This window comes from Lates calcarifer, linkage group LG6 (genome assembly GCF_001640805.2).
Source record: "Lates calcarifer isolate ASB-BC8 linkage group LG6, TLL_Latcal_v3, whole genome shotgun sequence".
Classification (NCBI taxonomy): Eukaryota; Metazoa; Chordata; class Actinopteri; family Centropomidae; genus Lates; species Lates calcarifer.
The window spans coordinates 17,774,040-17,790,017 of NC_066838.1; the positions used below are offsets into that span (position 1 = coordinate 17,774,040).

The 15,978-nt window shown below is 39.6% G+C and overlaps 1 protein-coding gene across 2 annotated transcripts in view; it reads left to right on the forward strand.

Annotated features, from left to right (window-relative positions):
* LOC108889507 (prickle-like protein 2) overlaps positions 1 to 15,978 on the forward strand; it is a 36,814-nt gene that overhangs the window by 16,908 nt on the left and 3,928 nt on the right. The window contains exons 1-6 of one of the 2 annotated variants that reach the window (XM_018685999.2): positions 7,421 to 7,500; positions 10,148 to 10,333; positions 13,467 to 13,580; positions 13,711 to 13,848; positions 14,383 to 14,586; positions 15,748 to 15,934. In XM_018685999.2, coding sequence (XP_018541515.1) covers positions 10,202 to 10,333; positions 13,467 to 13,580; positions 13,711 to 13,848; positions 14,383 to 14,586; positions 15,748 to 15,934 — 775 coding nt within the window. In that variant the 5' untranslated portion in view covers positions 7,421 to 7,500; positions 10,148 to 10,201. Of the gene's footprint in view, positions 1 to 7,420; positions 7,501 to 10,147; positions 10,334 to 13,466; positions 13,581 to 13,710; positions 13,849 to 14,382; positions 14,587 to 15,747; positions 15,935 to 15,978 lie in introns of those variants that run through there. The other variant, XM_018685998.2, reaches the window with a different exon arrangement.

The following is a 15,978-nucleotide window of genomic DNA, read 5'->3' on the forward strand; positions in this document are numbered from 1 at the left end:
TGATGACAACACCGCGTGAGTAATGCCGACGGCCAATTTGAGTGTGTGTTATGTTCCCAATTATATCACCAGCATTGTCACCCACTCTGAGCTTTTCTCAGTCTGTTCTGCCAGCTGAACTACAGAGCTTTATTCCTATAGAGTCAACCCCTTTCAATTAATTTCTTGTTAGTCCTGATCCAAATAAGCTGCAGTAAGAATTTAATCCTCATAACTGGATTACGAGATGATTGGCGCTACAAGAGCTGTTTGTTATTGAAATGAAGGGTTACATAATTCTGGCATTTGATGGCGTATTGGTGATCGCCAATCAGAACCGATCGGCTAATGAACAGCTGTGTCGTAGAGATCAGAATCTGAGAGGAAAATGATTCCTTGCTTCTGAGATGAGATCTAAGAGCTTATTGGCTGTTTTTATGAGTGTGTCCTTGATAATGATTTTCCACACAGGCCTCAGAGAGCCACTGAACACACAAACACAGACACAAACACACACACACACACACTCACCTTCTGTGCGCATTAGGATTAAGAAACAAGATGGAGGAATGAAGGACACTGAACTTGCTTGAAAGATTACATTAAAAAAAAAAAATCTCACTATTCCTTATCAGGAAGAGCTAATCTGACAAAGAAATGTATTATCTTTAGTCGTATTTTCCATCTTCTGTGCTCCTCTAACACACTGATACACACACACACACGCAATGTTGTCATCTCCTGCATCTGTATTCCCACATTTAGATAAACGAATAACATATCCTGTAGAGCCTGTTGCTCGATTGCCACGCTGTTATTGAGTTTTTCCCTTTCATTACATGGACATACATGTGAGAGAGTTGGGCACAGGTTACTGTATTTACTCAACCATCCTGACTCCATGGCGACGGGCTCCCGTGCCATTATCCTGTAGGGAAGGTTACTGTGCTCCGACACATTCATTCCCCGCTGCGCGAGATAATTCCCCCGTCACCAGGGCACAGACTAGAAAGGCTGGAAGTTCGAGGATTGGGAGGTGTGGGTGTGTGAGTGGGCCTGTGTTTGAGTAGGCAGTCCTTTTTTGTAAGTGCATGTGTGTCTATAACCCTTTATTATTAATCAGCGATAACTGTGAGTTCAGCAGGGGAGGGGGAAAAAGGCCAAGGATTGACATTTTGGGCTGTTGTAAGTCCAGTAGGGAGGCTCTCACACAGCTGCGTTAGTGGAGCAGTAGGTTACTGTTTCAGTCCTGCCCACGGTGCTTTGCTGTGTCAGTACAAATCTGTGGAAATTCATTTAAATGTTTCTGAGGGGACATCACATTATGGCCTGCAACAGGAATATCGTCCACTTTTCAACCTCAGGATTCATTGCTGTACTCTTTTGTCAGGGAGTGTTATTGAATGCACTCAGCCCAGAACGTCGATCCAAAGCTGTACCCGCTGAGCCATCTGCAAGGAAACTGATCGAGGTGAAGGGGATGATGCCAGATGATGTCCCGTAAAATTGATTGTATGAGTTGATAATGTAAGTGAGGAATGAGATGAACCAACAGATTAGTTTCATTGTGTAGCCCTGGCAGCCAGCATGAAGGATCACCCAATCAGTTGATGGGAACCAATATTAATAAATGGATATCAAAGCGTATCTGTGTAATCTACCTTTTTGGTTTGGAAAAGCACAATGATAATTTGATGAATATACACATCCTCTTGTTCTACTTCTAAACATCTCTAGGGTTTTTTGTACATGTAAAAGGCACTTAGGCAGGTAATTATCATTAGAAGTGCTCTAAGAATGATTAGAGGAATATCAGTGACACAAAGGCACCATTTTGTAATGTTTTCCCCATAATGTACATTGAAAGAGCAGAGAGAAGCATGTCTGAACCAGAAAGAGCTATTTTCATTTTGCATTACAGGCAAATGTGCACAACAACTGAACAAATATTGCCAAATACAAGCTGCTGATTCCATCTTGCTCTCTCAATTTTGCATTTTGATTCATCATTCATTATCTCTGGACAATTGTACTGTTCTAGCAGTATCTGTAAAAGGAATGAATAAATGAATGAGGCCTGGCTGATGACAAGATACATGGGACAATTCATTATAGAACATCAAAAACATCCGCTCTCTCAGTCTCCCACCGAGCCACACTGAACGCTACTTATTCGGTTATTCCTAACCCTTCGGAAAAAAATAAATAAAAAATTAGCATTTCAATTTCTCAATGCCTGACCTTTAATGTATGTATGTTTGTCGCATCTTTGTGTGCCACAATTCTCTGAAGGGGATATTGTTGATGTTGTTTGATGTCGGGCCTGGGGGCTAAGCAAAACCACTATCACTTCTTTAACATTCGGTGCATGTGTTTAACCACTACGCACAGAGAGAGAGAGCGAGCAGAAAATGTATTGAGTAAAAATCTTCAAACCTCCCACTGTACTCAGGCTTTAATATTTCATCGGATGTGCTGAGTCTTTGAGAACGCGATGGAGTCAAAAGCGGTAAAGTGCTGCCATTAACAGCAGAGAGGAGTGAATGACGTGTATCGGTTGCATCTGATTTTAGTTGTTTCATGCACGTAGGAGCAGTTTAACAGCATTCATGAATCCTGTACAGTTGTGTTTCTGCCACATTACTGCAGCAGAGTACACAGTCCACAGCAGACAAAGGATGATTAATTGCTGTATGTTAGAATGATAATTCCACACATAGTTTATTTACAGTGAAATAATTGCCTAAATCAGCTGAGAACCAAGAACCTGTTGAGACTATTAGTGTCCTCTTTTGTTCGACTTGTGCGCGTTAGGAGTGAGCACATTCAATTTCAGACTCCTGACCACTTTTTCAGATTACATTTTGATATTTAGCATCTAATTTAATTATTAAATCCAAAGCATCGGTTTATCTCGTTGATTTGAAGTATCAGTGAAAAGCATGATAAGCCTATGTATGCTATGTATCATTTTTTGTGTTGTTTTAAAGGATGAAATTGTAAATATACACAGGCAGGGAATTTGTCAGCCAAGAGAGATTGTAATCACTGCTGACACACTGTATGGTGGTAATAGATAAGGAGACTAAAAGTCGTGCTTTGCGTTATTTTTGCTGTCGTTGAGAGCATATTGTTGATTTTGATTGGTATTGCTCTCACTGTGAAGAGTTAATAGATCCTTGGTCAGGCTCTGTGCTTCAGCCGAGCACCTCCTCTCATGTCAGCTTTTACATAAATAAGAGCTTTTTCTCTCCATCACTCCCTCTCCTTCTCTTTCTCTCATGCACACCCACACAGAGCCTGTCAGAGGCACATGAGGATGGGAGGAGGAAGGAGGGAGGTGGGTGAAGCATGACACGTGAAAAAGGAAACGCGTTGCTCTTAACACTGCATCTACAGCCCTCTATCTATTGTTTCTCTATATTTTTTCCTCTCTCGCTCCTTGTTTTCACATACTGTATGTATTGACAAGTATCTCCTCTTGCTAAAAATCTGAGCTATTGTGAATTTATACGCAGAGCCTCGTCTCTTTGTTCTCAAAATTACCCAATTTGTTTTGAAGATCTTCTCTCCTCTGGCACAGACATGTTGATTAATCTCAGTTAATTTATGTGTAAATTAAGATACTGCTAATTGGATCTGACTGAAGGAGAGGCAAATTATGGAAAGACTAAATAAAGATTCAGTGATGATTTATGATCTGTAAAACATGATATTCCTTCAACATTATCCATTACATAACCCTGTCACAGTATGTAAGAAAAAAACACTGAAATGAAGATTCATGCTTCTCAACAAAGACCATAGTCAAAAGAAAAATATACTGCAGTTCTCTCTCTGCTTGTACTTTGTTGTTAAATCAATTAAATCATACATTTCTACTGACACTAGTAAATGGGTGTTGTTCAGGACTTTGCACACCAATCCGTTGCCATGGTAACTTGCTGAGTTTTTCCAACTGACCTAGAGTTGGCTGACTGCTGCCTCACTGAGGTACAGTTTGGATGAGTTGTCTTCTCCTCTGTATACTAGTCACTCCGTATGGTTAAAATAGCACGCATCACATTTCTAAGTAACTAAACAAAACATTTTTTTTTCTCCCCAAACCACAGCCATCACACATCAGGTATTCTATAAGCAGCAAGCTGCTTCTAAAAAAGGCTCAAAGAAGATTCAGCAAGACTTGAAGCTAGTTTTGAATGGTTGACAGAAAAAGACCCTTGGTGTAAAAGCAGATCTCCACAAAGTGATTTAATTACATTACAAATGTAAAATACTTGTGCATAAGTATTCAACCTCTTTTTGGAGGACACACCTTGATTCGCACTGGTGCAACCATTAGGTTTGCAAAGCCACAGAATTCATTAAATGGAGGTCACCAGTGTGTAGTCAAGGTGTTTCAGTTGATTGTAACACAAATACACCTGTATGTGGTGCACTAATCAGGGAATCAAGAACACTGAACATACCTTTTAGTATGGTTATATGTTATCCTTTATTTAAACAGGAAGTATCCTTGGTCTCTTATTAAAAGAGACCTATAAACATGAATACATGTATATAGTTTAAGCATGGACACACACAATTATTTATGCCTGTAGAGCTGTAACATTTACTCGATTAGTCGGCAACTATTTTGATAAAAAGAGACTTTACTACTTTTCTTTGTCATGTATAACTGCTGGGTTTGTGTTTTAGACTGCTGATTAGAGAATTGTGAATTGTGAATAGCGTTTTTTCACAGTTTTTAAATATTTTATAAGCTAAACTAATAATCAGTTAACCAAGGAAATAATCAGCAAGTTAAGTGAAAATAATCATTAGTCGCTATCCTACAGTATGACCCTGCAGAGAGATGTTAACATTCCTCTTCACATTACTGTCACACTATTGCTTGACGAGGATAAGGTTTGGCACATTATGGTCCCCTTTCCTCCTGAAACAAATGTCAGATATTTTTACTTTTAGCCGTTTAGTGTCATCTGACCCAGAAAGTGGCTCAGATGTCACCAATGTTAATTAGGATCTCATCATGGTTTAAAGGTCAAATATTGAATTTAAAAAAACTGTCAAGCCAGAGTATAAGATGTAATGATGTAATGATTGTAGACCACAGTCATGGAGTCTTAGTTCCTCCTATCTGGTTGAAAGTGTATTGATTGGCTGGAAAGAGAATGTGTAGTCTGTTGGTACTCAATGGCACATGATTTCCTTTTTCTGTTGTAGACCTTCATACATGGTTAATCACAAGACCCTGATCTTTTCATAGCTGTGCACCAAACCTATCAGAGTAAAATACCTTTAGTGAGCTTTTCAGCTAACATTTTAATGCTTTTATCAACATGCTAAAGAATATATATGTTTATTTGATGACATTAAATCAAATTACTAAATGAGTGTTATTAAAGCAGTTCCTCCTCTCCTCCCTTATTTTCTCTATTGATGAAATTATTTAGAAATATTTGAACATTTAATAATTAATATCAACAGAGCGCTGTGTTCTGGAGACATAAACTCCTAAAAGTGGTTCCCATCTGCTAACAGTTACGATTGTGTATTAAAGGGAAAAACTAGCTGTCCCACAGTACATGATTTTCTCTAACAGCTCTGTTAAGATGTGGGAGTGTTTAGACCTAAGGCATGTTAACAGTGCACTCCCAGGAAAACAAACAAATTACAAAAATATAGAGAATTACATGTACAGAGCTGTGTAATAATTCTTTACTCCCCAAATATATTACCACTTTTCTCTGAGGCATGACTTACCCAAAAGTATGCCTCCTCCAGGAAACAGAAGTTCACAACTTGTCTCTCCTCTCTCCTTGTGTTGCTGGGGAAGAACAGAGGAGTGTGTTATGACTAACCAGTCGGCCTGGCGAGTGTGTATTACGTCAAAAAGTCACACACTCATCAGCAGCCTTCTGTACCAACTGAATGTGCATTCAGTCAAAAAAAGTTAGGGTGTAAGGACAACATGTCACGTCAAAACAGTTTGACACTAAAGCTGTGTCTTTGTTTAACAATGCACAGTAGAGACTTACAGTACATCTTAATAAGTGGGGTGTGAAGGGACCATTAATCGAAGCACTGGCGCACACAGTGACGCTCTCATTCTCTCGATCTAACAGTGTGTGTGCAAAAATGAATTTCACATGCTTCACAGTGGTTTTGCTAACACTGAACTAGAGTTAGAGAGAGAGAGAGAGAGAGAGAGAGAGAGAGAGAGAGAGAGAGAGAGGGTGAGCACCACTTACAACCAACTGGCTACTTTATTGTTAGATTGAATTTGTAGTTTCTCCACCATATTCCCTATTTTTTAAAAACTGATGTACTAATAACAAGGCAGTGGACTCCTGCAGCACATGCTGATAGATCTTTTTCATGGCAGACATTTTCCCTCTTCATAGCGGGTATAACACAAGTGTAACTTACAACATTAATCATGGCCCCACTTCTTTTATGTGGCCCAGTAAGCCATGTCAGAGTCAGCAAGCACCATGTATCATGGCCCCGCAGCAATCATTCATGTTATTAATTACACCTGTGGTTTTCCCGCTATGACAAGTCAAAATGTCTGCTTTGAATAAAGCTTCTTAATAAATGTAATGTTTTGGTCATAATTTGACATATTTAAAGGGATATTATAATATTGTGAGGAAAGGATATCTGTCATGGTTATCCAAGAGGGGTTTCATCAAGGGAAACTAAACTTGCTTGTAGATACATTTAAGATGTTTCACCTCTCATCCAAGAAGCTTCTTCAGTTCTGACACGTGTAAATACAGAAAACACTGACATTGCTGAGCAGTTTGTTTATGAATTGGAGCCATTTCTTAATGACCAACAGCTGGGCCAGTGAACATAAACAGCCTCTTCCAGGCCAGTCATAATGAACTTGCTGACTTTGCAAATTTCCTGACAGAACAAAACCCAGGTGAATTGTGGCTAACTTGTTGGCATACAACACAACATGTAAATAAGGTAATGTTGGAGCTGTTGGAAGTCATATTTTCCTCCTTTGGTGAAGGCTAGCTGTGTCCCTCCTGTTTTCAGTCTTTATAATAAGTCAACCTAAACCTGAGTGAGATAAGATTACATCTTGTACATGGAAAAATCCTTAAACCCTTTTTACTGACACCGGTAGAACGCCCATAAACGTTACCGAGCAAACAAGCAACGGTTAGTTAGCTACACTGCAGGTATACGGTGTAAGCTAGCCTCGCGAGTCTGGATGTGTTAGCAGACGTTATCCACTAAACACAGTAGTTTGCTACCGATTTGTCCATGTCAGAATGCCAGCTAACGTTAGAAAGCATTAGCCAGCTAAAGCCAAAGTATAACAATAAATTTAACAAGCTTTGCAGTAATGTTCGCTGACCTGTCCGACAGAAAGTCGCTTTTGTAACGGCGTAACGACGGTGGACTCCATTCCGAAGCTAACGACAGCACACTTCCGGTGCTGTAGCAGCGCATTACATAGAAATCAGTCTACAGGCTGTTACAGGCAAGAGAGAAAGTCGGGTAATGGCTCATTTTTTTTAACATCACATAACATCGGCAACTTAAAAAACATTACATGTAAATTGCTTCATATTCTTCCATATAGCACTTTAAAGCTAAACTGACTAACAGTGATCAGTAGTTATTAGCTCCTCCAATTGGTGACTGAAAGTGTCAAAGTGTGTGGTTAAAACCTTTACTGAAAGACCACAAAGGCTACAGAAACAATCATGACATGATAATAATGTTGCAGATCTGTGCCTACTGAGCCGTTTCCATTATAAATTGTGTTTTCTTTAGGCCCAGTTTTGTAGCAACAGACTGAGCAGCTAAAATAAAGTAACACTAAAAGAGTAATAGTGTGTCATTTTGGAAAATATACTTGTTCACTTTCTTTCAAGTAATGTGCTGGACTATTTCTTTACCAGGCATGGTGACAAAACAACCAGCATTGTTTTTTTTTTTTTTTTGGTTTTTTTTTTTTTTTTTTGGTTTTGTTTAGTTTTGTTTTGTTTTTTTGTTTGTTTTTTTTTTGTTTGTTTGTTTTTTTGAGGTTCTGGTAGGTGGATGTTGTTATGTTTGAATGGAGCCAGGCCTGTAGCCTGTAGCTATGGCTCCATATTGAATGGACAACTACGAGAGTGGTATCACTCTTTTCATCAAACTCTTGGCAAGAAAGCCAAGAGAGTCATCTGTCACAAAATGAACAGGTCTTTTAACTGAGGGACACAATACAAATTGGCAAAATGATAAAATCAGTCCTCTCATATATATCCAAGTAAGACAACAAACAAGCATATTTCCTCAAATGGATTGAATGTTCCTTTAATACTGGCAGTAACAACATCAAGGGAACTTGAACGCAATGAAAGCTATGCAATTAAAATTTATTGATGAAAAGTCCATTGACAACTTAGATGCTAGGAAGGTGAAGCTTATATTAATGCTAAAATGTACTTAAAACTGTTGTTAGGTTCTTCTGTAGCTCACTGCTCTGATGTCATATTACCAACATTAGTCACATTAAAACTGACGTGCAACTGGCGCAACAGGCTGTACGTTTCCCAGCAGGCCCTCTCTCACACAGCCTCCATACTCTAATGAATACTAGCCTCGGGCCAGGCTAGAGGCTCAAGGTTACATACCTGCGATCTCTCCTCACAAAGAAATCAGCAGCACCCATCTTAGAGAGATAAACAGTACTCAGCTCTGCTTGGATGGAGGCTGACTCACTGGCTCAGTCTGTGGAAATGTCTGCTGTTCCTTGGCCACTGCTTAAGCTCTGTTTTTCTGTGATTTCTAATCTGCAGGAAATAGTGGTGCTGTCTGAAACTGCCAGAAAAGACCTGTCTCATAGTTGATGCGGCAATCATTTTGAATCAGAAATGTCACAGCCTGTTCACACTTTCTCACCGACTGTCATGCAGTGTAGTTTTTGTCAGTGAACTGTTATGACCTTGATACGTGACCTACTACAGACACAGAAAAAAAAAACAAAACACACCACATCAGCTCATCAGCTGTCTCAGTTTTCCACACCAGCACGTCCTTGTGAATCAGATTGTACTCTGATTGAATTACAACAACCTCAGCAGGTTCAATAATCACTATGGATTTTTGAATTTTATATTAGGGTCTGACGACCACAACCACAATCGTTTCCTTCCATGTTACACTAATTGACTCTAATATCTCTCCACTCATCAGCTTTCAAAATAACAAGCTAAGAGATGTAAACACAGCTCATTCTTGTTCTTGTTGCTGGTTCACTAAATATTCTAGTTGCCCGTAAAATCAGTTGCATTTTCATTTTCATACTTTGGTGGTGGAGGCAATACCTTGTGCTGTTAATTATTCATGTGTCAGTGATGTGTGCAGCTGTTCCCCTCTCAGACAGAAAGAAGGAGGAGAGGATCAAATCTATCTCTAATCTATATATTCAAGTAGAACACTGAGTGTAGACACAGCAGTGTCATCTGATAATGATGTCCTCAAACTGCATTCTTACAGTGATACTGTGCTGATGCTTTTTTAAATAGAGACTGACATTAAATATGCATTTTACCGATCTTAGCCATGGTAGCCGCATAGCTCTAGGGATGGCAGTGACATTTGGTCAGTTGTCTCACCACTTTGGTCCAGACTGAAATATCTTAACAGTGCCTGGATTGCCATAAAAAAAATGTACAGACATTCATGGTCCCAGGAGGATGAATCCCACTGACTTTGGTGATTGTAACCTGAAACCTGTAGGGACAAAAATGCAAGACAGCAGGAGGTGTACAGACTAATAGTAATGCAGTAATGCTGTGGTAAATCCACGGGGCTGATATTTTTAATTTTTAAGGACTCAACAGCTCTTGAATGGACTGCCATGAAATTTTGTATAGATATTTACAGTGCCCAAGGGATGAATCCTAATATGGGGAGTGCTAATTAGAATATGCTAAACACACATGCTGATGGTAGCATTCAAGCCTCCCTCACACTGGTGCATCTGATGTTCTCCTCTGTTGAATCTAAAACCACAAGTTCATATAGCCCAGAATACTAATTTAAAACTTTGCCACCTCCCATTGGTCTCCCTCTCCTGAATCTCCACTCCCTTTGTACATTTAAATCTTCCTCTTTTGCCTCCCTCTCACTCGCCTCTTTTTTTCTTCGACAGGAATACCTGTGTCCACTGAAGCGGGTTTGTGCAAAGGAGCATGTTGTGACAGCCATGTCTCTGGAGATGGAGAAGACCATCACCAAGCTGATGTACGACTTCCAGAGGAACTCCACCTCTGATGATGACTCTGGATGTGCGCTGGAGGAATACGCCTGGGTTCCGCCCGGCCTCAGTCCCGAGCAGGTACACAAGTCCTATTTTGCAAGTCACAGATAGGCAGCTGGTATATCTGACCCCCCCCCCAGTTTCTCGTCACTCACTAAGTGCTTCATTAGCTAATGCTTATTTTTGTCCGGCACAGCCAGACCGCATCAAATCAAAGCGCATCGGTCAGAAGAATTAAATTATTTGGATGATAAAGGAACTGTGGCATTTTCCTAATAATCCTGATCTGAAAACAAGACAATGGATCATTATTGTTTTTAAATCCCCTTCATGGTGTTTTAGTGTCTTTGGGTTGGGGTGGAGGGTTGAGGTGGGGTGTGGGGAGGAGCCACACAAATCACTGTCATGCCTTTCATGGAAGACTAATTGTAAGGACATTTTTCAGCTGTCAGTGATGAAGCTGACACTGTGTAGGAACCAAGTTCACAGTCAGACAGAATGACAACCATAACCCACATCATGAAAAGGAACCACATACTGATTAACTGATTGCTCTGTTTGAGGAACAGATGCGAAGCAATGAATAAATTAAGAAAGTGTTTGAATCACTCCATTATATGAGTTCAAAATATGAGACTGCGTATTAATCATCTTATTATATATTGAAATGTATGGGGTTATGCTTATCCAGGATGAAGGAAAAAGCTATTTCCTTGTTCACCATCAAGTATATGATTACTTATTTCTAAAAATATGAGATACATTCTACATAATTATGTGTGTATTGTCATTTTCCTTTTAATTGTGCTCTCGGTATACTAAGCCTCAATTTGTTCTGCACTTTGGTGTATCCTTGCAGAGCTAAACCCAGAGGAATGGAAGTAATTTGAGTCAGTGAATGTTTGGATGAATCTAATTGAAAATGTGTGGCATTGTGTTTATGCGTGCAGGTTTCAAAATTCCCTGCCTGGACTCATTTGCAGTTTAAATGCCTTTTAATTGCATGCATGACCAGGCTAATGTAATCAACTGTGCAAATCCAGAAGAAGATACCTCCTCATCATTTTTTATTTTGGTCCATTGTTTTCGTCAGCTCTGACATAAGATAAACAGGGTTCTGTTCGACTATATTGGGTATAAACACTTGTGTCTTTATTTAGTCAGAGCAGCACTCTAATGCAATGAGCCTCCTAGGGCTCTGTTAACAGATGACAGGCTGGGCTGATAACAGTCATTTTCACCAGTCAGCCATCTTGACAGGATGCTGAAAGAGGCTGCAGCCTCCAACAGGAGGTGCAGGCAATTGTAGCCGCCTGTTGCTTTTCTAATGCACTTGAATGTAATGATTTTTAAGTCTGTCACTTCTGGTTTCTCCCCACACAATGCCATCGATGTGATTCACATTTTAGGAAAATTATCATTTCATGTATTACATCTCACTGAGTCGTCAGAACAAATCCCTAGTTTTGCTGTGACAATAAGGTTCATCTGTTTTTTCTGACAAAATGTTCCAAACTGTGGTGCCCCTGGCTGAACCATCTACTACTGACCATCTCTGACTCAGAATCCAGCAGATAATAACTGTATTCATCAGTGGTGGACTATAACTAAGCACAATTTTCTCAAGTCCTCTCCTCAAGTACACATTTTAAGTTTTAATTGAGCAAATACTCGACAGATGAACCCATAAAGAAAATAATGGTTAGTTCCTAGTATAACACTGACAGGGGAAATATTTCTCTTTGAGGACTTTTACTTTTGATTTTTTAAGTACATATTCATAAATGTACTTACAAGCTTTTACTTAAGTAGGATTTTGAATGCAGGACTTTTACATGTATTTATCTAGAGTCCATTAAGTTATTTTAAGACCTTGAGAATATAACATTTGGAGAGCTAGAGCTGAAATAATTAGTCAGTTAATCCATTATTTGATTAGCAATAAATTGGCAACTGATCATGAAAATCATAATTGGATGTAGTCCTACATATGTGTCCCATGTTTGAACTTACAGGTGAGAGTAATTAAGCAATATATTACATCTTTACACTCGGATAGACGACAAAGAAAATATGCAGTAAGAGAGTGAACATTCAGTGATATACTGGTATATACCTGTCCCTTAAAACTTACCTGTTGCCTCTTCTTCTGAGCTCTTCTCAATTGAAGAGGGAAAGTCCCTCACCTCGAATTACCCTGACTTGCAAAACTGGCACAAGGCTCTGTGTCACCCTCTATAGCATAGAATAAAACAAGTGTGTATGTTACAGAGAATCTGAGGGGCAGCATACACAGACGCACTCCCCTTCCCCTCTCGCTCGCCGCACTCACTGATTATGTAAATTGGATCACAACAGTTTCAGCAAAAATGCATCTTTATACTGCAGCGAACACTTTGGGTCAAAGGCTGTTTTGCTGAAAATCAGTGACAAGTGACAAGATTGCTTTCTGTTCTTTGAGTGTTTACCTCTCAAACACCAATCAAGGTTTTTCTCCATTTCATCCATTAACATGCAAATACAAAAGAAGATCCCACTGCACTGTGAATTCTAATGGCACTACCAGTATGGGTAACTGGAATTTCCTTTAAGCGACATTAATATTAGCTGTTGAAAATTTAAAGAAGCCTTTCAAGGTTGCGTCCACTGAAGCAGCAGCACAGAGCTCACACTTTTCAATTCCAGACACTGATTTCCAAGGGCAGCGATGGTGGAGGGCACGGAGACCATGATAAATTCATTTGAAAGTAATTTCAGATTCATTTAGGTGGGTTTGTCACCACGAATTAATGAAATAAGGTAGATTATGTTAACTAGCCTACTTTTTAACTCAGCATAATGGACACATAGTGACTCAGCCCTGACTGTGTAAGTCTCAGATTCATATTATAATTAAAGCTGTTATTATGAGTATTCCTATATTAAAAACAGATCATGTGATTACTTGTGTGGTTTTGCCTGTGGAAATGAAACCACAGAGAATTATAGTGTCCAGAAACATGACTTCAAATGAATAATAATGTTGCTCCGTATCTGCTGGGTGTGTTAATAGGCTGTTTGTTAACAACTTCGCCATCAAATTCATAAGGTGATAATATGTCAGTGTTGTTTACAGCTTGTTTCCAACAAGTGGCTAAAAAATCAATTAATTAATATTTGAATTCTGTAAATCTGTTATCACAGCCACATGTTTGATGTGTGTTTGTTTCAGGTGCATCAGTATTATAACTCCTTACCAGAAGAGAAGGTCCCCTATATAAACAGCCCTGGAGAGAAATATCGCATCAAACAACTGCTTCACCAGCTGCCACCACATGACAACGAGGTACACAGCTTTTAACAGCACAGTAAATCTCTATCACTCATTTTTATATCGGCAGTTTTATCAGTTTTATTATACCCTCCAGTTCTTTGGAAGCATTCTAGTTTTCATGATGATGAACTGTGTTTTTCAGGTGCGTTATTGCAACGCGCTGGATGAGGAGGAGAAACGAGAGCTTAAGCTCTTCAGCAACCAAAGGAAGAAAGACAACTTGGGCAGAGGCAACGTCCGTCCTTTCCCCCTCACCATCAACGGAGCCATCTGCGATAAGGTAAAGCCCCACTGAAGACATCAGTGACCAACCCAACAACCACCAGGCTTCTTTCTGTCTATAGATTTTTCATGTTTTTCTTTTCTATTTTTTTCTTCTTATTTTTTTTGCATTCTTCTATTCTATATAAATAATTCTGCCTATTTTTGAATTCTGTTCTCTGTTTTGCTTTCCTGGGCTTCTTTTTCAAGTTCAGATAGATGAAACAGATAGGAAGCGGAAAACATTTCAGTCTTGAAAAGAGTTATTTCAAGTGCCATCTTCTCACCTTCCCTCTCCACACCTTACAGTTCACATTCATCCTTTTCTCAGCCTCTTCTCCCACCCCTACTTTATGCCTTTCTTTTCTATTCCCCCTTTCCTTTCATTTAATTTTATTTTCTGTCACATCCCTCCTTTCCTTTCCTGTCCTCTTCTCCTTTCCTTTTGTTTAATTTCCCTCTCTGTTCCATCCCCTCATTTGATTCCCTTTCACTTATTTTCCTTTTGTTTCCTCACCTCACCTCTCCTCTCCTCTCCTCTCCTTTCCCACAGTGTGGTGGTCAGATAAATGGAGGGGACATTGTGGTGTTTGCTGCGAGGGCAGGTCATGGAAAATGCTGGCACCCTCATTGCTTTGTCTGCAGCATGTGTGAGGAGCTGCTGGTGGATCTCATCTACTTCTACCAGGATGGCAAGATCTACTGTGGCCGGCACCACGCCGAAAGGCTGAAACCCCGCTGCTGCGCCTGTGATGAGGTGCGCCTGTCTGGGCCCTGAGCCTTTCAGGGTTGGAAATGGCTGAATGGTTCATAGCTCAGAGACTTGGATGTGGATAAAACTGGTCTGGAGAGAAAAGATGTCTCAGTATTCTTGCCATGTCTCAGAGAGTCTGCTTGTTTTCTAAACATAATGTGTGGTTAGCAGGCCTCAGATAACAATAATAATAACTCTGGCCTCACACAGTGCTCTGCACTAATTGAAGTCTAGTAAGGTTTGTTTACTTTACTGTAGTCGCTCAGGTGTCCATTTTAATTTAAGTGGGGGTCCATTTTTACATGATACAAAGAGACACTTTCGTTAACTCATAAATAGTTCTGACCGATGACACTCTTTTTGGATTTGACCAGCTGGTGATATTAGAAGATAGTGAGGTAAATAGGTTTTCTCTGTTAACTATTTTGGATATATTTTACGTTTTAGAATTGACAGCATTGACTTTGAATGTTGTAAAAGACATTCACAAAGGATGTCTATATCATCAGCATTATTGGATTATATAGAGACCCAGTGTTTTTTTCCACGTGTTTCAGGATTGCAGCAACCTGGGCTACCTAGTAAAAGCAAAGAAGTATTATCAGCAAAATGTACTTGAAGTATCAAAAGTAAAAGTACTTATTGTACAGTAAAATGTTTCTTGTGAGTTACATATTATTACATGTTTCATCATTAAGTCCTCAATACTCTAGCTAGATTAATCACTTTTTTTTTTACAGTTAGATAGTTTTGTCCAATGGTTCTTAACCTAAGAAGCTGGACAGGATGAGAAGGCAGGAAAGACAGTTCTGCTCCACAAAATAACACTTATTTTTCAGATTTTTCTCCAAAATTGCAGCATGTGATGAGAGCAAGTAGACATTCTTTCATTTTAAGGGGTCCTAGAGCAAAAAGATTAAAAACCACTGTCTGTGGTAAAAAAAAAAAAAAAAAAAAAAAATGATGGGCGAAGGATGGAGCCCTGAGGTATACCCAAATATCAGCAGCGACATTGAAAGTAACCTTTGCCGTTAGGTGTAAAACTGCTTTAAAACCTGTTAAAATTAATTGCCCACTTTACATTTATTCATGACCTCCATTCCACCTCATGGAATCTCTGTGTAGAATATCTCTGTTGATGAATGTAACATCTGGGTCATGCAGATAATCTTTGCTGATGAATGCACCGAAGCAGAGGGCAGGCACTGGCACATGAAGCACTTCTGTTGCTACGAGTGTGAGACCACCCTCGGCGGCCAGCGCTACATCATGAAGGACGGACGACCACACTGCTGCAACTGCTTTGAGTCCCTTTATGCAGAGTACTGTGACGCATGTGGAGAACACATAGGTACAGCCCATGTTTCCTGCAGGTTTTATTTGAGTCCTCTAACA